Raw genomic sequence first — 26,240 nt, 5'->3', positions numbered from 1 at the left:
ACATGTGCCACTTTATGCATCTGGGTTACTTGGGTACCAGGGACTTGAACTGGGGTCATTAGGCTTTGCAGGCAAGTGCCTTAACTGCTAAACCCTGTCTCTATCCCTGTTTACCTTTTTTTTTTTTTTTTTGGACAGGGTCTCTCACATTGACCTGTAATTTTCTAAATAAGCTAGAATCACTGGCCAGCAAGAGCCAAGGATCTCCCAGTCCTGGTCCCTAGAGCTGAAACTGCAAGTGTACACCCCCACATTTGCCATTTTTTATATGTTCTAGGAATTGAACTCAGGTCTTCATGCTTGCAAGCCAAGCAGTTTATGGACCAGAATATCTTCTCAGCCCTCTAGTTTTCTGTTTGTTTCTTGGAGCAGTGTCTCACTCTAACCTAGGCTGACATGAAACTCACTTTGTAGCCTAGGATAGTCTTAGTATCATGTTGATCTTCCTATCTCAGCCTCCTGAGGGCTGGGATTAAAGGCATGAGCCACCATACCCAGTTCCTCTAATTTTTTGTAATCCTGTTTTGTCTTTTTTTCAGCAGGTAACTACAAACTACAATTGGTGGTAAATGCTGGGGGATTTAGTGAATGTGATGAGGTTCTTTGTCTTGAGTGGTTTATCATGCCTCATTAATAATCCACAATAAAGATAGACAAGAGTATTAAGACCATGCAGAATGGATACTGTGTTCAGGCAATCAAAGAAAAAGAATAGTTATTAATGCTTAACTAAGATATTCTGAACCTATAGATTATTTTTGAACAATTTAAATATGGATGTAATCCTTATGTGGAAATGAAACAATTACTTCAGCATTTATGTAATACCTACAATTCTTTTTTTTTTTGGCTGTCCATGACATTTAATTTTAACTTTTTGTTTTTTTTTTCCACTGTAGATCCGGTTATTAATTTCAGAGACCTGTTATCTGTAGTATATATATCTCACAGAACACATGTAAATGTCAGAGTGGTCCTGTGTAGAAAGGTTAGTAAGCTTTCAAGACACATTTTTATAATAACATTATTATACTGTGAGTAACTTTTGGATTGAGTAGTTTAAAGCAGATAAAAATATTAATTTTATTTCATAAATTACAATATTTTATAAATAATTTTAGCTGGACGTGATGGTGCTTTGGGAAATTGAGGCAGGAGGGTCACAAAGGGAAGGCCAGTCTGGTCTACATAGCAAGACTATCTTGAAAAAATATTTAAAAATTAATTAAGTTCATGTAGTCACAAAAATCAGCATGTGAATTTATTATTTTTAGCCCTACTTTACATAGTCTTCTGGAAATATGTTCTCCATATCATCAAAAATTTATTACCAGTGGGCTGGGGAGATGGCTCAGAAATTAAAGACATTTGCTTGCAAAGCTAAATGGCCTGGGTTCCATTTCCAGTACTTACATGAAGCCAGATATAAGGCATGCATCTGGAATTTATTTGGAAGAGCAGGAGACCCTGGCATGCATGCACGCACGCACGCCCGCGTGCGCGCGCGCACACACACCCCCCCCCTTACTGTCTCTCCTCAAAAATAAAAATGAATAATTGTTTTAGTAATGCCAGAGGATAATTTTCTTAGCCAAAGCCATCAATTGTTCTTAACTTCCCTTCCCTTTTTCCTTCTCTGTCCCCTCCTCATCACCACTGTCTAACTGTGTGCCAGGGATCACACATGCTGAGTAAACAATCTAAATCTCAAGTCATTTTTACAAATTTTTTAGATTTTTAAATTTTATTTATTTATTAGAGCAAGAGGGAGAGAGAGAGGCAGATAAAGAAAGAATGGGTGTACCAGGTCCTCTAGCCGCTGCAAACAAACTCCAGACACATGTACCACCTTGTGCATCTGGCTTACATTGGTCCTGGAGAATTGAACCTGGGTCCTTAGGCTTCACAGGCAAGTATCTTAACCGCTAAGCCATCTCTCCAGCCCATAAATTTTGTTTTTTGAGACAGAATTTCATTAAATTGCCTAATCTTGCAGTTGGGATTCTTCTGTCTCTATTTTCTGAGCAGCAGGTAGTATGGGCACATGCCACCACGCTGGCTCAAATTGTGGCCGTTTCTAATGGATAGACCGTGTTTTAAAGTGTCTGAATGTTTTCTGCTTTGTGGAAAGAGTTTTCTCTTACTTCTTTACAGATGTTCCCTCAAATTTATCTTCAGCACATGTTTAATCTTTGAAGAGTTAGTTATTTGCTGTGCCTCTTCCTGATCATAACTTTTTCTTCTCTCCAGTAGATTCATAACAAGTCTGTTGTTAAATTTGTTTCTTTTTTAATTTTATCTCCTAATTATGTCACAGTACTTTGAAAATACGTAGAGATGCAGGTATTACCTGGTTCCTTCTTTTTTTTTTAATTTTTTTGTTCATTTTTATTTATTTATTTGAGAGTGACAGAGAGAGAAAGAGGCAGATAGAGAGAGAGAGAAAGAGAGAGAGAGAATGGGCGCACCAGGGCTTCCAGCCACTGCAAATGAACTCCAGATGCATGCACCCCCTTGTGCATCTGGCTAACGTGGGTCCTGGGGAATCGAGCCTCGAACCTGGGTCCTTAGGCTTCACAGGCAAGCGCTTAACCGCTAAGCCATCTCTCCAGCCCACCTGGTTCCTTCTTTTTTTTTTTTTTAATATGTGTTTTATTTATTTATTTATTTATTTTAATTTTTATTAACATTTTCCATGATTATAAAATATATCCCATGGTAATTCCCTCCCTCCCCACCCCCACACTTTCCCATTTGAAATTCCATTCTCCATCATCCACCTCGTTCCTTCTTGATTGACATTTAAGTCTTTTTTTTTTCCTCCATGTCATAAATTGCAATTGTGAGCCTCTTTTTATCTGTATCTTTCCTTATTTGAGGAAATAAATCTGTAGGATAATCTCTGTGAAATTGAGTTGCTGCATCAAAGCATATTCACATTTTACATTTTGATGGATTTTGCCCTATTGTCATTTAAAGTAACTGTACTTACTTGCATTTTCATAGTGTATCAAGTTATTAAATTGATCTTTAGCCAAGTGTAGTGGTGCACGCCTTTAATTCCAGCACTTAGGAGGCAGAGGTAGGAGGATCACTATGAGTTTGAGGCCATCATGAGACTATACAGGGAATTCCAGGTCAGCCTGAGCTAGAGTGTGAGACCCTACCTCAAGAAAAATAATAATATTAATTGATCTTTGAAAGAAAAAAAAAAAAAGAATTGATCTTTGTGTGGAATTACAAACAACTATTGCAAGTTATGTATACAACATATAAAAGAAGTCTTACTTATGAAACCTTTGAAGTTAGAACATTGTAAAAATTTCTTTGTGAAGCAAAGCTTAAGCTTGAAGAAAAAATAAGATGTTATGCATCATTTTGAATGATAACTAAATGATTAATAACATTAGTGAAGAAAAAGCTTAGCATATGCTTTCTTATTATCAGCATATATTAGTACTATTAATATTAAGATTACTGACAGTACTTATCTCCTGCTATGAAGTTTATCAGTTAGAACTTGTGTTAAGAAAGATCCAGCTGGTCATGATGGTGCATGCCTTTAATCCTAGAACTCAGGAGTTGGAGGCTAGAGTGAGACCCTATCTTGAGAGGGAAAAAAAAGAAAGATCGAATTTTTTTGGAAATATATAGAAATTTATTTATTTTGTAATTAAAATAGCTTATAAATATTACTGCTATTTTTACTTTTTAAAAAAAATATTTCATAGGGCCTGGAGAGATGGCTTAGCTGTTAAGGTTCTTGCCTGTGAAGCCTAAGGACCCAGGTTCAATTCTTCATTACCTATGTAAGCAAGATGGTATGTGTGTCTAGAGATCATTTGGAGTGGCTTGAGTCACTGGTGTGTCCATTCATTCATTCTAAAAAAGTCATTCATTTAAAAAATATATTTTATGGCTGGGCATGGTGGCACCTGCCTTTAAACCCAACACTTGGGAGGCCACCCTGAGTCTACATAGTGAGTTCCAGGTCAGCCTAGGTTAAAGCAAGACCCTACCTTGAAAAACCAAAAGATAGATTATTTATTTATTTGAAAGAGAGAATGGGCACGCTGGGTCTTCTAGCCACTGCAGGTGAACTCCAGATGCATGTGCCACTGGGTACTGGGAAATAGTACTTGGGACCTTAGGCTTCGCAGGCAAGCACCTTAACCACTGACCCATCCCTCCAGCCCTGTTTTTTACTTTTTTAAGGGCTTATTTTATTCTTTAAATATTTTTATTTATTATTTATTAGAGAGAGAGAGAGAAAGGCAGGGAGAGAGAGAAAAAGAGAATGGTCACAAAAGGACATCCAGCCACATGAGCTACCTTATGTATTTGGCTTACATGGGTATTGAGGAATCGAACCTGGATCCTTTGGCTTGGCAGTCAAGCATCTTCACTGCTAAGCCATCTCTCCAGCCCTATTTTTCTCTTTTTTTTTTTTTTTGAGGACTTATCTTAAAAAAAAAAAATTGGGATCAGTTGGATAATAGAAATTTTACACATTGCCACATCACCATCTATTCTTTAATTTCTACTTATTTCAGCTAAGTAACAGCGTCCATCTCAGAACTTGTGGAATTAAAATATTTCTTGTTTTATTAATGAAATAATATAGACAGTGAAAAATGGCTTTACAAAGCAGTCGTTAAGGTTACTTTATATAAAATAAAGGCAGGAAAACACGATTTTTTTGCATTTATATCTTTTCTTTTTTTCTTTAATTTTTATTAATATTTTCCATGATTATAAAAAAAATCCCATGGAAATTAAAAAAAAATACTTAAAAAAAAATCCCATGGTAATACCCCCCCACACACTTTCTCCTTTGACATTCCATTCTCCATCATATTACCTCCCCATCTCAATCATTATACTTACATATATACAATACCAACCTATTAAGTACCCTCCTCCCTTCCTTTCTCTTCCCTTTATATCTCCTTTTAAACTTACTGGCCTCTGCTACTAAGTATTTTCCTTCTCACGCAGAAGCCCAATCATCTGTAGCGATGATCCACATATGAGGGAGAACATGTGGCGCTTGGCTTAGTATAATCCTTTCCAGATCCATCCTTTTTTCTGCAAATTTCGTAACTTCATTTTTCTTTACCACTGAGTGTAACTCCATTGTTCCATTTTCCAGCTGTTATAAGTTGAGCAGCAATAAACATGGTTGAGCACGTACTTCTAAGGAAATGAGATGAGTCCTTAGGATATATGCCTAGGAGTGCTATAGCTGGGTCATATGGTAGATCAATCTTTAGCTGTTTTAGGAACCTCCACACTGATTTCCACAATGGCTGGACCAGATTGCATTCCCACCAGCAGTGTAGAAGGGTTCCTCTTTTTCCACATCCCCACCAACATTTATTATCATTTGTTTTCATGATGGTGGCCAATCTGACAGGAGTGAGATGGAATCTCAATGTAGTTTTAATCTGCAGGAAAACACGATTTTTGCATTACCCTGGTTCTATGAATGTGTCTTGTATATCCTGTTCATTAACCTAGCCTACTGCCCATTGCCCAGACTTGTGCCTGACACATGACAGGTGTTCAATAATATTTGCTGAGTAAATATAGTAGTCTTGTGGAGTCGTTCATGCAGATAATAGTAATTTTATTACGTGCATGTACACCATCATCCCACTAATACTTTTGCTCTGTACAAGTTAATAACATTTACTATGGCATATGGAGAATCAATTTAGTTTTCTTACCTTTCAGCAAACATTTTAGTATATTCTTTCTTTCTCCATGAATAATATGCAGACTAAGTAGAATCACAATATCAAATAGTTCCCAATATCTTATAGTTAATAATAAAGGGTATGATCCTTTATATCTTCTCATATTTTATCATTAAATAACTTTGCCATTAAAATAGCTAAAAGGAGGCTTTTGCAAATACTACGTGCTTCTTGAAATTTTGTACTCTTTTAAAATATTTATTTATTTGAGAGAGAGTAACAGAAGTAGAGAGAAAATAAGTGTTCCAGAGCCTTTTGCTGCTTCAAATGAACTCCAGGTGCATGTGCCACTTTGTGCATCTGGCTTCAAATGGGTACTGGGCAACCAAACTCAGGCTGTCAGGCTTTGCAAGAAAATGCCTTTCACCACTGAGCCATCTCTCCAGCCTGAATTTTGCATTCTTAATCTCTCTGCAGATATTACAGATTTTGCATTCCCAGCCAGATGCAGCATATCAGATATCACAACAAGTGGGTTGGCAAGACACTTTGGTTAGACTTTTTTTAAAAGCAAATTTTGAAAATGGAAATTGTCTTCATAAAAATGAGAGGGCTGTTTTAATGAAAGAAAATAAAAACACACCAACTGAAGATATTAAGAAGAACTTTGAAAAAACAGATGAGGAAAAAATCACTTCAGATCATTGGAATTTGGAGGATAGACACTTTCTAAACTCAAATATACCATTATTTCAAGATGATAACTCTGTGGGAGAATTGTCCTTCAAGTCAGAGAATCAAGAAGAATTCTGGCATAGTAACTCCTCACATCTGAGTTTAGATCTCAGTGGAATTGACTCATGTGAACTGAGTGATAGTGGAAGTCAAATGCCAGACAGCTTACCCAGCACACCATCCCCAGTAGAGTCTCCTAAATTATTTTCTGTGCAGTCTGACAAAGAAAGAAGCATCACAAATGAGATGAACTTCAGTGACGACTTCTCTTTACTTGAAAGCCAAGAGGTAAGATTGTGTATTTTCCCCCAAAATGTTTTGATTTATTTATATGCCTGTGAAATACTTCTAATCCTTGAAAGTGTGTGAGCAATTAATAAATTATTTTTTCTACTCATGTTCTAAGTCTCTGACATTTAGATGCCTAAAAGTTGCTAGTTACTTATGTCTTTGTGTTGTATATGTGTGTGTTACTAGGGTTTCTCACATACTAGGCAAGTGTTCTACTACCACAGATCTACATTCTTATCCCTGTGTGTCTTGAGAACAAACCTCTTAACCATCTTGTGTCACCAGGGTCTACTAAAGTTTCAGTTTGATCAAGGCACTTAAAAATATATTACTTTAGGGGCTGGTTTAAAGTGCTTGCTGTACAAGTCTCATGACTGGAGCTTGGATCTCCAGCAGCCATGTAAAAGCCACATGCATATGGTGCAGTCCTTTGTAATCCCAACATGTCTGTGGTAATAGGAGTTGGCGTCAGGAGATTCCTTTGCAGTGGTAAGAGACCCTGGCTTAAACATGGTGGGAGAAGTGGATTAACACCCTGAGGCTCTACTCTGACCCCACGCTCATTGTGGCATGCACACACGTATACACACATACATTCATGGTATATGACGTGCTTTAAATGCTTCCTTCAGTAATTTAGTATTATGTTACCTGTTTATTTTATAGAGATATGAGGATGAGCTCCTTCAATTGCTGACAAATATTTTGAATTATATAATGTGTAAGGGGCTAGAAAAGTGTGATGATGATAGTTGGATTGAACGGGGACAAGTGTTTTCAGCACTAACTAAACCAGGAATTTCCAGTGAGCTACTTCAACCATCAGAGGAAGTAAAACTTAAGTAAGTATTCAATGACTTTTTTTTAACCCTCCTCTTGGTGTGAGCAGTAAGGTAACGTTAAATATTGAACACCTACTATAGTTTATAGGAGACATAGAAGAAGGAAAAAAAAAACTATGCTCATTTCCTTTTCTTATGTTTTACCATTCTAGTAGGACCTGGAGGGAAATTTAAAAACAAAACAAAACAAAAAACTCCAATGTTAGGAGCTTTAAGTCTTAAATAAATTTGAATTCTAAGTGATTTCAGACTTCTTGTTTAAGTTGATTTTTTTCAGTATCTCACATCTCAGTACTTAATGCAAGGTCTTCCACAGGTTTGTCCAAATTTAGTGTTTCCATGTGAAGGAAAAAAGTAGTGCTTTCATGAAAAATTTTTAAGCCTTTAGGATGCCTTGTAAATAATGAATTTTATTTGTTTCAATAACATACGAGGTAAGAGTTATGGTTTTGACTTTTCTTTGATTTTTTTTTTTTTCAAGTACTAACAAGGTTTTCTTCTCTGATGATCTTAATTTCTAACGTTTTTGTTGGTGGTGGTGGTGTTTCTTGAGGTAGGGTCTCACTCTGGCTCAGGCTGACCTGGAATTCACTATGCAGTCTCAGGCTGGCTTCAAACTCACGGCAATCCTCCTACCTCTGCCTCCTGAGTGTTGGGATTAAAGGTGTGTCCCACTACATCCGACTTAATTTCTAACTTTTTAAAAGTATTTTAAGTGTCTGTGGAAAATAAAATGTGAATTATTGTCAGATCTTTTGTATTCAAGAAAAAACAGATAACTGGGCAGGCGAGATGGCTCACTGGTTAAAGGTGTTTAGTAATGCCTGCAGCCAGAGTACTGTTCCCCAGTAGCTGCATAAAGCCAGATGCATAATGTGGTGCATGCATCTGTAGTTTGTTTAAAGAGGCAAGCAGTTCTAGCATGCCTGTACTCTCTTTCAAATAAATAAAAAAAGAAAGAAAGAAAAGAAAAACAAGGCTGGAGAGATGACTTAGTGGTTAAGGTGCTTCCCTGTAAAGCCTAAAGACCCAAGTTCAATTCCCTAGTACCCATGTAAGCCAGATGCACAAGGTAGTACATGTGTCTGGAGTTTGTCTGCAGTGGCTAGAGGCCCTGGCATGTCTGTTCTTTCCCTCTCTCTTTTCCTCTTTCTCTTTTCCAAATAAAGAAAAAGAAAAACAGGCAACTGACTTTTAGTGTTAAGTATACTGAAGATATGCACTCCAAAATATATATATTTTTAAATTTTTATTAAATTAAAAGTTAAAAAAATATTAATTAGTTTTGTAGTCAGTTAAGTGATTACAGTCAAGTTGGTACCATTGTTAGGCTCATCCATGTCCTACCTCCTCCCCTTGGCCTCACCTTGTGAAGTATGTAGGTCATGCATTGTAGAGTTAGACCAGTTATGGGTAGGAGAAATGTCTCTGTGTATCATGACCCAACATGTGGCTCTGACATTCTTTCCTCCCCCTCTTCTGCAAAATTTCCCTGAGCCATGTTGGGTTCATTTTTGGTCTGCTTCAGTGATGAGGTGTTGGGGGCCTCTGTGTCTCTGGATATCTGATTTGGTAGGAGTTGAGTTTTCTGTGTGTTGGTCTCCTTCCCCCTTGCGCTGGTACCTGGTTCACCAAGATAACAGCACCCTTGCTTGTTTTGCCAATTATTCTTAGTTTCAGCTGGGACCCTTTTGAGGTATGATGGGGTAGTTCTCTCCTTGGGATCTGCCTCTATCTGAAAAAGAGAACCAGATTCTCCAATGCTGAGTAAAGTTAACACCAGACAAATGGGATAACCCCCTTTTTTTAAATAGAGAATTTAATAGGTATAGGCCCTCTTATAGCCCACGATTGGTGGTAGCTTGATAATGGAGAGCAGTCTCATGTTTGGATATGGTTCTGACTTGTTTCCCAGCTCCGGCTATGGGTCCCCTTCCACTGAGGGAATCAGTTAGCCAAATACAGAGCAGTTGGTTTCCCACCATGGCTGTGTGCCACTATTGCACTTGTGTGAGCATCACGACAGGTTATTTACTGCTAAGTAGATTAGACCATGAGTTGCTTGGACAGATATTGGTCATTTTCCCCCAGTCACCCATGTAGCACCTTCTGGCAGTAGATGTGCTGACTGTCTGGGGACTGACTCTCTTCCAGCTTCCAGCCATTGCATTCCATTTTATGTGTCAACTGCATATGCTGTCTTCAGCAGTAGTATCTTACCACTAACCTTTGGTGGGTCATCAAGTACTCTGACAGAAATCTGTCATTCTTTTAGGAAGCCTTGTAGGTCTCTCTGATCAAAAGCTCATTGTGGATGATAGCCACATGCTGGTACTGGGAGTTACAGGTCAGTGCCCACTAAGAGAAGGAAGAAATTTTAATAATTAAATTTTTTGGTTAACTTCAATCCACAGCCACTTTAATTAACTAAGCTAATTTATTGACAGTATTGGACCTAGGGCCTTAGGCATGCTAAGCAAGTGATATTTTAGGCAATTACATCACCAGCCCTCCTTTTCCTATTATCATTATTATTATTATTATTATTATTATTTTAGTTCACATGCAAAGTAATATGTTTTGCTATGAGATTTTCATACATATTTGTCATTATATTTTGTTCTAATTTGGAACATTCCTCAGGCTCCCTACTCTCCCTCCTCCAGCAAGCTGGTTCCTTTCTTCCCAACCAAATGGTTTTATGTCATAAGTATCCATTACCTTTCCTTCCCTGCTAAGATCTCTTCCTCTCCTTTCAAAATCCCTGTTCTACTTCCATGACCCCTCCCCCATGCACAATTTTAAATAGAAGGTCCACATATCAGAGAGAACATATTTCTGAGTCTGGCTCATTTCACTTAATATAATATGATGATCTCCAATTACATTCATTTTCTTGCAAATATCATAATTTTATTCTTCTCAGCTGAGTCAAATTTCATTGTAAATATTACCATCTTTTCTTTGTCCATCTTTTTTTAAATTTTTTAAATTTTTATTAGCATTTTCCATGATTATAAAAAAAATCCCATGGTAATTCCCTCCCTCCCTACCCCCCACACTTTCCCCTTTGAAATTCCATTCTCCATCATATTACCTCCCCATCACAATCATTGTACTTACATATATACAATATCAACCTATTAAGTACCCTCCTCCCTTCCTTTCTCTTCCCTTTACATCTCCTTTTTAACTTACTGGCCTCTGCTACTAAGTATTTTCATTCTCACACAGAAGCCCAATCATCTGTAGCTAGTCCATTCATCTTTTTTTAGACACTAGTCTGGTTCTATTTTCTAGCTGCTGTTAATAGTGTAGTAATAAATATGGATGTGCAGATATCTTTGTGGTATGTGGACCTAGATACCTTTGGTTACATAACCAAGAGTTTCTCTAGCTGGGTCCTGTGATACTTCTATTTTTAGATTTTGAGATTTCCATCGTGGCTCACAAGTTCACACTCATACCAGTAATGTTTAGGATTCCTCTTCCCCAAATATTTACCACCATATGTTGTCATTTTGTTTTCTGGATTTTTTTTTTTTTTTTTTGAGTTAGGGTCTCACTCTAGCCCAGGTTGACCTGGCACTCATTCTGTAGTCCCAGGCTGGCCTTGAACTCACAGTGATCCTCCTACCTCTGCCTCTCCAGTGCTGAGATTAAAGGCGTTCACCACCATATCTGGTCATTTTGGTCTTTTGAGGTAGAGTCTCATTCTAGCCCAGGCTAACCTGGAGTTCACTATGGAGTGTCAGGTAGCCTTGAACTCACTGTGATCCTCCTACCTTTGCCTATCCAGTACTGGGATTAAAGGTGTGCATCACCACTCCCATTTTGTTTTCTTGATGATGGCCATTCTGAAATGAGATAGAATATCAAAGCAATTTTAATTTACATTTCCCTAGTAGTTAAGGGTGTTAAATACTTTCTCAATTATTTGTTGGCCAATTTTATTTCTTTTTTGACAACTGTCTATTCAGTTTATTTATTAAAACACTTACTGACTGAATTATGTGGTTTTTCTGATGTTTAAGTTTTATAATTCTTCATATATTCTGATATTACTCCCCTATCTGATATGTAATAGGGAAATATATTTTTTTCTCATTCTATAGGCTGTTTCTTCACTCTGCTTATTTCCCCTTTGCTTTGCAGAAGCTTTTTTTTTTTTTTTTTTGAGGTAGGGTCTCACTCTACCTCAGGCTGACCTGGAATTCACGCTGTAGTCTCAGGGTGACCTTGAACTCATGGTGATCCTCCTAACTCTGCCTTCTGAGTGCTGGGATTAAAGGCATGCGCCACCATGACTGGCTTGCAGAAGCTTTTAAACTTCATATTCTACTTGTTAGTTCTTAGGATTATTTCTTGTGTTTTTGGTGACATTTTCAAAAAGACTATGCCTATGTCTTGCCCCACAGATTTAAGAAATTTTCTACTATAGACAGATACTTTTGCCTTACGTTTTTTTTTTTTTTTTTTTTGGTTTTTCGAGATAGGGTCTCACTCTGGTCCAGGCTGACCTGGAATTAACTCTGTAGTCTCAGGGTGGCCTTGAACTCACGGCGATCCTCCTACCTCTGCCTCCCAAGTGCTGGGATTAAAGGCGTGCGCCACCACGCCCGGCTGCCTTACATTTTGATCTAAGCTTCTTCTTTCCAGTAGATTCTTATATTTGGTCTTTTGATTCATATCCCAGAGTTCTTGGATATTATGGCTATGTTTATGTTTTTCTTTATTGATGTTTGAATGTGATCTTGAACTCCATCCATGATAATTTTTTTTCTTTTTTCTTTTTTTTTTTTTGGTTTTTCAAGATAGGGTCTCACTCTAGCTCAGGCTGACCTGGAATTCACTATGGAGTCTCAGGGTGGCCTCGAACTCACAGCAATCCTCCTACCTCTGCCTCCCAAGTGCTGGGATTAAAGGCGTGCGCCACCACACCCGGCTCTTTTATTTTTTTTTTTCCATTTATTTATTTGAGAGAGAAAAAGAGAGAGCATGAGGCAGATAGAAAATGGGTACATTAGGGCCTCCAGCCACTGCAAATGAAGTCTAGACACATGTCCCCTTGTGCATCTGGCTTACATGGGTTCTAGGGAGTTGAACCTAGGTCCCTTGGCTTTGCAGGCAAACACCTTAACCACTAAGCCATCTCTCTAGCCCTTTAAAATTTGTTTGTTTTTTGCTAGGTGTGATGGTGCACGCCTTTAATCCCAGCACTTGGGAGGCAGAGGTAGGAGGAGGATTGCTGTGAGTTCGAGGCCACCCTGAGACTCCATAGTGAATTCCAAGTCAGCCTGGGCTAGAGTGAGACCCTACCTCAAAAAAAAAACAAAAAAAAAAACAACTTTTTTTTAAACACTTTTATTTTTGTTCATTTATTTATTAGCAATAGAGAGGGGGAGAGAGGGAGAATGGGCATACTAGGGCCTCTAACCACTGCAAACAAACTCCAGATGCATGTGCCACCATGTGTATCTGGCTTATGTGGGACCTGCATAATTAAACCTGGTTCCTTGGGCCTCACAGGCATGCACCTTAACCGCTAAGCCATCTCTCCAGCCCTGATATTCCTTATTGTGCTTGATCAAGTGTACTAGTGATGCTTTCCACTGGATTTTCCATTTGATACATTGAGTTTTTCTTTTCAAACATTTATGTGTTATTCCCAACCTCAGTTTTCTTGTTGAGTTTTTCTTCCCTGTTACTGAAATTTTCTGCCATATTGTTAGTTTTATTATACATTTTGTTGACTTTTTCCTTTGTGATAGCTTCCTCTGCAGGTCCTAGATTGAATTTTTCTGCTTGGTTGTATACTTTTAGGTCATTGATCATTTTTTAAAATTATTTATTTGAGAGCGACAGACACAGAGAGGAAGACAGACAGAGGGAGAGAGAGACAATGGGCGCGCCAGGGCCTCCAGCCTCTGCAAACGAACTCCAGACGCGTGCGCCCCCTTGTGCATCTGGCTAACGAGGGAACTGGGGAACCGAGCCTCGAACCGGGGTCCTTAGGCTTCACAGGCAAGCGCTTAACCGCTAAGCCATCTCTCCAGCCCTCATTGATCATTTTTAACAAATAAACTTTAAAAATTTCATCCAGGCCGGGCATAGTGGCATACACCTTTAATCCCAGCACTTGGGAGGCAGAGGTTTGAGGATCACTGTGAGTTCAGTGCCACCCTGAGACTACATAGTGAATTTCAGGTCATTCTGGCCTAGAGTAAAATCCTACCTCGAAAAAAAATTTTTTAAGTCCAGAATTGATATTTTAATATCTTTCAGTTTAGCAATTGTAATATAGTTGTAATATTTATATTCTGTTTTGTACTGTAATTGTAACTTTTGGGAGGGGTCATGTTGCCTTGCTTTTTTTTATATTTCTTGTGATTTGTGCATGAGTAAATCTTCTTATTAGTCAGCCTACCCTTTAAGAGTCAACCCCTAGTTTCACTCAATGAGGAAAAAACAAACTGCTATAACACCAACATCATCAACTACACCAGAACATAAAAGTACACCCAAAAAGCAGTTATATACCACTAATACCTTTCCAGTGATCATAAAACAGAAAATGACAGTATTGTATGTTGTGATATGAAGTTAAAAATTTTAGTGAATGTGGGCTGGAGAGATGGCATAGCGGTTTAGCGCTTGCCTGTGAAGCCTAAGGACCCCGGTTCGAGGCTCGGTTCCCCAGGTCCCACGTTAGCCAGATGCACAAGGTAGCGCATGCGTCTGGAGTTCGTTTGCAGAGGCTGGAGGCCCTGGCACGCCCATTCTCTCTCTCTCCCTCTATCTGTCTTTCTCTCTATGTCTGTCTGTTGCAGTCCGGTTCGCATTGCTCTTAGAAATCACCCAACCAAGAGCAGCTTCTGGGAAAAAGAGATTTATTTTGGCTTGCAGGCACGAGGGGAAGCTTCATGATGGCAGGGGAAAATGATGGCATGAGCAGAGGGTGGACATCACTCCCTGGCCAACATAAGGTGGACTACAGCAACAGGAGGGTGTGCCGAACACTGGCATGGGGAAACTGGCTATAAAGCCCATAAGCCCGCCCCCAACAATACACTCCCTCCAGGAAGCATTAATTCCCAAATATCCATCAGCTGGGAACCTAGCACTCAGAACACTAAGCTTATGGGGGACACCTGAATCAAACCACCACACTGTCGCTCTCAAATAAAAAAAAAAAAAAAAATTAAAAAAAAAATTTTAGTGAATGTGAAAATAGCATGTGAATAAGATAAATGAGGCAGGGTAAGGGGAAAAATAATTGAAGCAAAGCTAAACCAATTAAAAGAAATGGCAAAGGTTATTATGGAGGGGGAAAAACGGAAAGTGCAGAAAAAATACAAAAGAAAGCAAGAAGTGATTTGTTAAAATGATAAAGTGAAATGACATTAAAAATAAGAGCATATCTGGGTAAGATTGCTGTGAGTTCAAAGCCAGCCTTGGACAACAGTGAGTTCCAGGTCAGCTGGGCTAGAGTGAGATCCTACCTCAAAAAATCCAAAATAAAATAAAAGCATAAAAGTATGAAAACTATACAATAAAACAACCTTCTATCATGAGTGATGGGTGAGAAAATAAGACCCCCATCCCTCCCTGCCTGTTAATGGTTGCTGAGAGAGCAGGAGATATTTTCTGTAGTAATCCCTGTTAGATTCCACTTATTCTGGTAAATAATTCTCTACCCAAGCTCATCCAGGCAACCCTAATTAAATTTAATGGGTCCCATATGTAAGATAAACAAAAAAACATCAAAATAGAATAGGTTTACTAAAAAGGGATGGGGTAGGGAATCAAGAGAAAGTAATGGGGCTGGAGAGATGCCTCAGCAGTTAAGGTGCTTGTCTGCAAAGCCTAACTACCTTGGTTCGATTCCCCAGTATCCACATCAAGCCAGATGTACAAAGTGACTCATGAATCTTGAGTTCATTTGCAGTATCTAAGAGACCCTGGCATGCCCATTGTCTGCCTCTTTGTCTGTCTATCTGTCCATCTGTAACAGCTATCTCTCTATCATCATTTCTTTCTCCTTGCAAATAAAAAAAATTTAAAGAAGAGGTAATGGGAGGGAATTCTGACCAAAATATATTTATACATGTATAAAAATTGTCAATGGGCCTGGAGAGATGGATTACCAGTTAAAGCACTTGTCTGTGAAGCCTAAGGACCCAGGTTCTATTCCCTAGTACTCACATGATCCAGATGAACAAGATGGTACATGTGTCTGGAGTTTGTTTACAGTGGCTAAAGGCCCCAGTGTACCCATTCTCTCTCTCTCTCAAATAAATAAATATTAAATTTTTTTAAAAATTGTCAATGAAACTAATTTAAAATAAACTGAAAACTATGGGCTGGAGAGATGGCTTAGCGGTTAAGCGCTTGCCTGTGAAGCCTAAGGACCCCGGTTCGAGGCTCAGTTCCCCAGGTCCCACGTTAGCCACATGCACAAGGGGGCACACGCGTCTGGAGTTCGTTTGCAGAGGCTGGAAGCCCTGGCACGCCCATTCTCTCTCTCTCCCTCCATCTGTCTTTCTCTATGTGTCTGTTGCTCTCAAATAAATAAATAGATAAAAATTAAAAAAAAATAAAAATAAAAAATAAACTGAAAACTAAATACTCTTCAAAACCTAGTAAAAAGAAAATAATCACAAGGATTACAAAAGATGTTTTTAGAGAATAAAATGTTGGAATGGATTCTTTTTTGCATCCTCAGTAATTGGAGACTGCCAGTTGTATGCATGGATGGTGCTGTCATTTGAACTTGTGACCCTTGTCTTTTATATATATATTTTTTCTTCTATCAAGAACTTTATTGTATAAACATTGCATATTGGTTTTCCTGTCTAGATTTAAATTGCACATATGTCCACTGTTTAGCGTAGTGGTCTTTATTTTGGTAGTTTCCTTCCATTGTGACTATGGACCTCTGTTAGCCAAGTTGCTTTGCAGGTAGTGGGGTTGAGTAGGCTGTCAGCCTCCTGAGACTTCCCAGATTGTCACCCCTGGACTAGGTACTGTTTCAGCTGAGCAGTACCTCCCATGTGCATTGGGAGTATGAGAAGCAACCACAGTAGAGGGCTTATCTTTGTGTTGTTAAGACATCCTGAGTCATCCTCCTGGACTGATGGAGTTGTGGTTAGCAAGCACACCATTGAAGTGTCAGAGTTCTCAGGCTCTCTAGCAATCAACAGCAGATTGCTGCAGAGGTTGAAGGGTGACCTCAGGTTTAATGTTGAAACTCTAGTGTAATAAGGTTGATGAGTTCTGCTCTTGGCCGTGGGGGTGGGGCTAGCTTTCCCTGTACACTTCTCAGCCTGAGCTGAGCCTCTTGCTGTCTGCACCATTCAGCTTGCCAGTGTCTAAGCTGTGTGCTTTCTACCATGGCTTCTGTGGGCCTTCCCTTGCCCTGGGACTACAGCAGGGCCACATTGAGGCTCCCTAACCTATGGTGATTTCTTGTTCTTAGGACCCCCATGTAGCTTACTTTTTAACTTTGGTTCTCAACACAGCACTGCTGTCTTCTGAGTCATAAAGAATGGGATAGTGTGATTTCTGTCAACTACCCATCCACCAGAGAAACTACTCTTTCCCAAGTGTACACTTGGGTTTGAGGCTTTGAACTGCTGTGGGCTTGGCCTCAGGAAAGGGCTGCTCACCTCTCTCCCAGCTTACCTTTGGAAGCTGCTTCTGCTTCCTCCTGCCAGAGAGCCGCATGCCTGAGCCTCCTCTCCCCGCTGGAGAGCCTCGTGCCTGAGCCTGTGTCCCTTGTCTTTTTCTCCATGTTTTCAGGAATCCTTTCTCTACCTTTGTGCAGTTTCTGAAGCTCTTCCTTGTGTTGTCTTTACACAGTCTATTTTTTTTTCTTATTTTGACTGTTCACAAGAACAGGTGGAACTTCTAGCCTGCCAGCTTACCCAGACGCCCTCAGTTCACTATCGTTTAGTGACATGTGCCTGTGCTTGTGTAATGCTACTAATATATAACTGATATTAGTTCTTTTTCTTTTAGGTTCCACTTTCTAAGCTTACAGTGTTTTTAAAAATTAATTAATTATTTATTTGACAGAGAGAAAGAGGGAGAAAGAGAGAAAGAGAATGGGCTCCAGCCACTGTAAATGAACTCCAGACACATGCAGAACCTTGTGCATCTGGCTTACATGGGTCCTGGGGAATTAAACCTGGGCCCTTTGGCTTTGCAGACAAACGTTTTAACTGCTAAGCCATCCCTCCAGTCCTGTTTTTTGTTTTTTTGAGGTAGGGTCTCACTGTACCCCAGGCTGACCTGGAATTTACTATGGAATCTCAGGATGGCCCCAAACTCTCATGGCAATCCTCCTACCTCTGCCTCCCAAGTGCTGGGATTAAAAGCATGCACTACCACACCCATCATAAGTTTACAATGGTTTTAAGAGGACTTTATTTTATATTTAGTTTGCTACAGAAGATGTTAGAATGGGCGGTCACAGAAAACAGAGATGCCAAAGGTAATCCAGTAACTGCTGAAAATGCCTTTCGACTCATGTTGATCATACAGGATTTTCTACAGTCAGAAGGACTACTTAATTCAAATATCTGGACTGATAAGGTTAGTAATATACTTTGAAACTCATATTTCAGGGGGCTGGGGGAATTGCTCAGTGGTTAAAGATACTTGGCTTGCAAAACCTGCCAGCCCAGATTCAGTTCCTCACCATCCACGTAAATCCTGATACAAAAGGGGCCACAAGCATTTATTGTTCTGTTCATGGAGGCAAGAGACTCTGATGTGTCCATATACAAACACACATGCCTGTGTGTGTGTGTGTCTACATATATAAGTTTTTGAGGTAGAGTCTCACTCTAGCTCAGGCTAACCTGGAATTCACTATGTAGTCTCAGGGTAGCCTTGAACTCATGATGATCATCCTACCTCTGCCTCCCAAGTGCTGGGATTAAAGGCATGCACTACCATGCTTGGCGGCAAATAAATATTTTTAAAATAAAAATTTAAAAATAGTTCTATTTTAGGTTTCAGGCATAGTGTTTCAAGCCTATAATCCCTAACACTTAAAGAGACTGAGGAAGACTTCCGGTTAAGATGGCGGCGTAGGTACCACGCCAAAACAGCCTGGGGGGGGAAAAGACCAAAATAAACTCAGCAAAATACACACTTTTACTAAAAAGTGAGGTGTATAGGAAGTTGAGGCGGCAGCGGAGAAGTGGAAGAGTTATAGAGCATCCAGAGCCTGCACAGCCGGGAACAGCGGCTCCGGGCCGCTCGGCTACCCGCCGCAACCGCGGAGCGGCAGAAAACCGCCGGTCTCTCGACTCGAGCCGCAGGACAAGCCAGGTGTGGGATTTTCCCCTCACACCGCGCTCTCCGCAACTCGGGAAACGTGAGGGGAGAGCGGCAGCGAGCAACGGAGGGAGGAGCAGACCGCGAGGTAAAAGCACACGATACAACCAGAACAGCCGCGGCTCCCTCCCCTCCCCTGCCGCCTGAACCCAGCTCCAGCGAACACAGCAGCGGCCCGGGACCCGGCCACGCCAACTTGGGCTGACGGCGGGACCCAAGCAGGAGCAGAATTTGGCAGCAACTTCAGCGGCTCCAGCACCGGTACCAGTGGCCCCAGCAGCAGCGGACCCAGGACAGCAGCGGCTTCGGGGTGAGCAGCAGCGGTGGACACGACAACGGCAGCTTCAGCAGTGGTGGGGGCTCCGGCGGAGGCACCTACAACAGCTGCAGAGGCGGCCCAGTTTGCCCCGTAGGAAAAGCCAGTGCCCAGCTCCAGAAACCAGAACAGCAGCCCGACGACCCAGGCAGCAACTTGACTGAGACCACAATCACCCAAGGTAACTGGGATTGCACCAGGGAAGGGTCTCACCTGGTCACAAGCTGACTTGGATACCTCAACAGACCAGAAATCTAAACCTCTTTGTTGATAGAGGATCTGGTCATTATAATAACTACTCTTGCATACATACTCGGGGCTGTTGTTGATGGAATGGGTACAGTGTTTAGCTAAATTTTAGAATCTACCAGTATATTATTCCACTCAGCCTGCTTGAATACTCCTATAGCAGGGAAACTCAACCCCTAAGAACATCTTTGTAGATACTCTGAGAGTCTTAAGAGCCACACCTAATACCTTAAGGTCCTACCCTGAAAATATTTTACACCAAATCAATTGATACAGCTAAGAATACACAGCTAGCTAGAAAATCCAAGCATTAACTTAATCCAAGATGCAAAAATATATACATTATAACACAAGAAACACTAAAAAGCAAGACGATATAAATCCACCTAAAAGTATTAATGCATCAGAAATGTCCTCCAGTGAGAAAGAGTTAGAGGAAATGCCTGAGAAAGAGTTCAAAAGAATAATTATAAATATGTTCAAAGAGGTCAAAGAACACATGAATACAACCAAAGAAGAAATCAAAGAGGAAATCAAAGAGGAAATCAAAGGAATCAAAGAAGAGGCAGGACACCAATTTAATGAAATAAAGAAGGCAATACAAGACATAAATAGAGAAATAGAAATAATAAAGAAAAACCAGTCAGAATTATTAGCAATGAAGAACACAGTTAATGAAATAAAAAACTCTGTAGAAAATCTCACCAGTAGGATGGATGAGGGAGAGGACAGAATATCTAAGCTAGAAGATCAGGTGGCAGACCTAATGCAGTCCAACAAAGAGAAAGACAAACTTATAGAAAAGTATGAGTGGGAATTTCAAGATATTCGGGACACTATGAAAAGATCCAATATAAGAATTCAGGGCATAGTAGAAGGAGAAGAAGTCCACTCCAGAGGCATAGTAGGCATCTTCAACAAAATCATAGAGGAAAATTTTCCCCAAATTGGGAAAGAGGTGCCAATACAGATACAGGAAGCCTTTAGAACCCCAGCCAGACAAAACCCAGAAAGAAACTCTCCTCGCCACATTATACTCAAACTTCCAAACACACAAACCAAAGAAAAAATATTGAAAGCAGTTAGAGAGAAAAATCAAGTTACCTACAAAAGCAAGCCCATCAGGATTACAGCAGATTATTCAACACAAACTTTTAAAGCCAGAAGGGCCTGGAGTGATATATTCCAAGTTCTGAAAGATAACAACTGTCAACCAAGGTTACTTTATCCTGCAAAGTTATCCATCCAAATAGATGGAGAAATAAAGACATTCCATGACAAAAGCAGGTTAAAGGAATATCTGAAGACAAAACCAGCTCTACAGAAAATACTTGATAGAATCCTCCATGCTGAACAAAAGGAAAAGCACACATATAAGGAACCTAGAAAAAACCAGCCATACTCAAATACCAGTTAACAGAAGAGAGCACAGGTAGAACAAGTAACACACACACACACACACAAATGGCAAACATAAATACACACCTTTCAATAATATCTCTTAATATCAACGGTCTCAATGCCCCAACGAAAAGACATAGATTGGCAGACTGGGTTAAAAAGCAGGATCCTACAATTTGTTGTCTTCAAGAAACTCACCTTTCTACAAAGGATAGACATTATCTTAGGGTGAAAGGTTGGAAGACGGTGTTTCAAGCAAATGGGCCTAGAAAACAAGCAGGGGTTGCTATCCTAATATCAGACAGGGTGGACTTTAGTCCGAAGTTAGTCAAAAAAGATAAGGAAGGTCACTTTATATTGATTAAGGGCACACTCCAACAGGAGGACATTACAATCCTAAACATATATGCACCTAACATGGGGGCTCCCAAATTCGTCAAACAAACACTATTAGAACTAAGGTCACAGATAACACCAAACACGGTGGTGGTGGGTGACTTTAACACCCCACTCTCATCAATTGACAGGTCATCCAGGGAAAAAATAAACAGAGAGGCATCTGGACTAAATGAGGTCATAGAAGATATGGACCTAACAGATATATACAGGACATTTCATCCAAAGGCTGCAGAATATACATTCTTTTAAGCAGCACATGGAACATTCTCTAAAATAGACCATATATTAGGACACAAAGCAAATCTTAACAAATTCAGGAAAATTGAAATAATTCCTTGCATTCTATCTGACCACAATGGAATTAAACTACAAATCAGTAGCAAGAAAGGCTATAGAGCATACACAAAATCATGGAAGCTAAACAATACACTACTAAATGATGAGTGGGTCAATGAAGAAATCAAAAAGGAAATCAAAAAATTTATAGAGTCAAATGATAATGAGAACACAACATACCAAAATCTCTGGGACACAATGAAGGCAGTTCTAAGAGGTAAATTTATAGCCTTAAGTGCCTATATTAAGAAATTAGAAAGGTCGCAAGTAAACGACCTAATGCTTCGCCTTAAAGCCTTGGAAAAAGAAGAACAAGGCAAACCAAAAAGTAGTAGACGGGAAGAAATAATAAAGATTAGGGCAGAAATTAATGAAATAGAAACAAAAAGAACAATCCAAAGAATTAATGAAACAAAGAGTTGGTTCTTTGAAAGGATAAACAAGATTGATAAACCCTTAGCAAATCTGACCAAAAGAAAGAGAGAAGAGACACAAATTAATAAAATCAGAGATGAACAAGGTAACATCACAACAGATTCCAGAGAAATTCAAAAAATTATAGGGACATACTATAAAAGCATATACTCCACAAAGTATGAAAATCTGAAAGAAATGGATGATTTCCTTGATCTATATGACCTACCTAAATTAAATCAAAATGAGATTAATCACTTAAATAGACCTATAACAAACATGGAGATCCGAGCAGTTATCAATAATCTCCCAACTAAAAAAAGCCCAGGCCCGGATGGATTCACTGCTGAATTTTACCAGACTTTTAAGGAAGAGCTAACACCATTGCTTCTTAAGCTTTTCCAGGAAATAGAAAAAGAAGGAATCCTACCAAACTCCTTCTATGAGGCCAGCATCACCCTGATACCAAAACCAGGCAAAGATAGAACAAAAAAAGAAAATTACAGACCAATCTCCCTCATGAACATAGATGCAAAAATTCTCAACAAAATATTGGCAAACAGAATACAAGAGTATATCAAAAAGATCATTCACCCTGACCAAGTAGGCTTTATCCCAGAGATGCAGGGATGGTTCAACATACGCAAATCTATAAATGTAATACATTACATAAATGGGTTGAAGGACAAAAATCACATGATCATCTCATTAGATGCAGAGAAAGCATTTGACAAAATCCAACATCCCTTCATGATAAAAGTCCTACAGAGACTGGGAATAGAAGGAACATATCTCAATATAATAAAGGCTATTTATGACAAGCCTACAGCCAACATATTACTAAATGGGGAAAAACTGGAAGCTTTTCCACTAAAATCAGGAACAAGACAAGGGTGTCCACTGTCTCCACTTCTATTTAATATAGTTTTGGAAGTCCTAGCCATAGCAATAAGGCAAGAGACACACATAAAAGGGATACAAATTGGAAAGGAAGAAATCAAGTTATCACTATTTGCAGATGACATGATTCTATACATAAAGGACCCTAAAGACTCTACTAGCAAGCTGTTAGAGCTAATCAAAACCTACAGCAATGTAGCAGGATACAAAATAAATACACAGAAATCAGTAGCCTTCATATATGCTAACAACAAACACACAGAGGATGAAATCAGAGAATCACTCCCATTCACAATTGCATCAAAAAAAATAAAATACCTTGGAATAAACCTAACTAAGGAAGTAAAGAATCTATACAATGAGAACTTTAAGACACTCAAGCGAGAAATTGCAGAAGACACTAGAAAGTGGAGAAACATCCCTTGTTCCTGGCTTGGGAGAATCAATATCGTGAAAATGGCAATCTTACCTAAAGCAATCTACACATTTAATGCAATCCCTATCAAAATTCCAAAGGCTTTCTTCATGGAAATAGAAAAAACAATCCAAAAATTCATTTGGAATCATAAAAAACCTCGAATATCTAAAATAATACTGAGCAACAAAAAAGAGGCTGGTGGTATCACCATACCTGATTTTAACCTATACGACAGAGCCATAGTAACAAAAACAGCATGGTACTGGCACAAAAACAGACATGTAGATCAGTGGAACAGAATAGAGGACCCAGATGTAAGCCCAAGTAGCTATAGCCACCTGATATTCGATAAAAATGCCAAAAATACTCATTGGAGAAGAGACAGCCTCTTCAGCAAATGGTGTTTTGAAAACTGGATAAATATCTGCAGAAGGATGAAAATAGATTCTTCTCTCTCGCCATGCACAAGAATTAAGTCCAAATGGATTAAAGACCTTAACATCAGACCGGAAACTTTGAAACTGCTAGAGGAAAAAGTAGGGGAAACCCTCCAACATATTGGTCTTGGCAAAGACTTTCTAAATACAACCCCAATTGCTCAGGCAATAAAACCACAGATTAACCACTGGGACCTAATGAAATTACAAAGATTTTGCACCGCAAAGGACACAGTGAAAAAAGCAAAGAGGCAACCTACAGAATGGGAAAAAATCTTCGCCAGCTATATATCTGATAAAGGATTAATATCTAGGATATACAAAGAACTCAAAAAGTTAACTAATAAGGAATCAAACAGGCCAATCAAAAAATGGGCTAAGGAGCTAAATAGAGAGTTCTCAAAGGAAGAAATACGAATGGCATATAAGCACCTAAAAAAATGTTCTACGTCACTAGTCATCAGGGAAATGCAGATTAAAACTACATTGAGATTCCATCTCACTCCTGTCAGATTGGCCACCATCATGAAAACAAATGATCATAAATGTTGGCGGGGATGTGGAAAAAAAGGAACCCTTCTGCACTGCTGGTGGGAATGCAATCTGGTCCAGCCATTGTGGAAAACAGTGTGGAGGTTCCTAAAGCAGCTAGAGATTGATCTACCATATGACCCAGCTATAGCACTCCTAGGCATATATCCAAAGGACTCATCTCATTTCCTTAGAAGTACATGCTCAACCATGTTTATTGCTGCTCAATTTATAATAGCTGGGAAATGGAACCAGCCTAGATGTCCCTCAACAGATGAGTGGATAATGAAGATGTGGTACATTTATACAATGGAGTTCTACTCAGCGGTAAAGAAAAATGAAGTTATGAAATTTGCAGAAAAATGGATGGACCTGGAAAGTATTATACTAAGTCAGGTAACCCAGGCCCAGAAAGCCAAGCGCCACATGTTCTCCCTCATATGGGGATCCTAGCTACAGATGACTGGGCTTCTGTGTGAGAATGAAAATACTTAGTAGCAGAGGCCAGTAAGTTGAAAAGGAGACATAAAGGGTGGAGAAAGGAAGGGAGGAGGATACTTAATAGGTTGATATTGTATATATGTAATTACAATGATTGTAATGGGGAGGTAATATGATTGAGAATGGAATTTCAAACGGGAAAGTGTGGGGGTGGGGAGGGAGGGAATTACCATGGGATATATTTTATAATCATGGAAAATGTTAATAAAAATTTAAAAAAAAAAAAAAAAAAAAAAAAAAAAAAAAAAAAAAAAAAAAAAAAAAAAAAAAAAAAAAAAAAAAAAAAAAAAAAAAGAGACTGAGGAATATTTCCACAGACTTGAGGCCAGTCTGGGCTACATTGTGAGGCTGACTATCTTACAATATAAAGAAGGAAGAGGAGAAAATAAATTGTACATTAGGTAGCTCAGAACTATTCAAGGAGGAAAATTTTGCATCCATTTTTGGAAATGAATGCTCAGTCAGATGTCAGTAAACATGAGTAACATGATGCACAGCGACAGTTTGTTAGCTTTTACTAGAATGCTTCTTTTGACATATTTGTAATTTGTATTCGTGTTGAGGAAAGCTCATAATCAGATTTTAAAGTGAATATTGGACTGGGGAAATGGCTCTGCACTTGCTTGCAAGGACTGCTTGGCCCAGTTTCGATTCCCCAGTCCACATAAAAGCAGATGCATAAAGTAGTATATGCATCTGAAGTTTGTTTGCATTGACAAGAAACTCTGAGCCCATTCTTTCTCTGTCTTTATCTCTCCCTGCTCACAAATAAAAATAATTTTGTAAAAAAGTGAATGTGGGCTGGAGAGATGGTTTAATAGTTAAGGCGCTTGCCTGTGAAGCCAAAGGACCTTGGTTCGATTCCCCAGGACCCTTGTAAGCCAGATGCACAAGGTGGTACATGCATCTGGAGTTTGTTTGTAGTGTCTGGAAGCCCTGGCTCACCCATTTTCTCTCTGTGTCTTTCTTTCTACCTCTTTCCCTCTCTCAAATAAATAAATAAAAATAAAAATCTGTTTTAAAATATCAATAAAAAGTGAATGTTTTTATTACTCAAATGTTTTTTTTGGTTTTTTTTTTGTGATAGCTTTTAGAGGATACCATGCAGCTCCTTGACTGTCTGTCAGTATGGTATGCTGAGAGTCCAGTGTGGGGAAAACTCTCTCAAATTCAGATACAGTTGCTCCTGGAATTCATTGGAAGAGGCAGTTTGCAGGTTTGTCATTTCTTTTATATTATTTTCTATCCTTTCAAGCAGCATAGTTATTTCATTCAGTAACTAGATGATAATGTCTTTTTTAAAAAAATTTTTATTCATTTTTATTTATTTGAGAACAATAGAGAAAGAGGAAGAGAGAGAGAGAGAGAGAATTGGAGCGCCAGGGCCTCCAGCCACTGCAAATGAACTCCAGACGAGTGCATCTC

General features: G+C 39.1%; 1 protein-coding gene across 1 annotated transcript in view; it reads left to right on the top strand.

Moving 5' to 3' along the window:
- Positions 1-26,240, top strand: part of Nbeal1 (neurobeachin like 1) — a 203,095-nt gene that overhangs the window by 111,346 nt on the left and 65,509 nt on the right. Inside the window, exons 27-31 of the mRNA XM_045147952.1 lie at positions 900-988; positions 6,177-6,722; positions 7,392-7,567; positions 18,010-18,163; positions 25,903-26,031. Of these exons, the coding sequence (XP_045003887.1) occupies positions 900-988; positions 6,177-6,722; positions 7,392-7,567; positions 18,010-18,163; positions 25,903-26,031 (1,094 nt within the window). The remainder of the gene's footprint in view (positions 1-899; positions 989-6,176; positions 6,723-7,391; positions 7,568-18,009; positions 18,164-25,902; positions 26,032-26,240) is intronic.

This window comes from Jaculus jaculus, chromosome 4 (genome assembly GCF_020740685.1).
Source record: "Jaculus jaculus isolate mJacJac1 chromosome 4, mJacJac1.mat.Y.cur, whole genome shotgun sequence".
Lineage (NCBI taxonomy): Eukaryota > Metazoa > Chordata > Mammalia > Rodentia > Dipodidae > Jaculus > Jaculus jaculus.
This window is presented reverse-complemented; position numbering and strand designations above follow the sequence as displayed.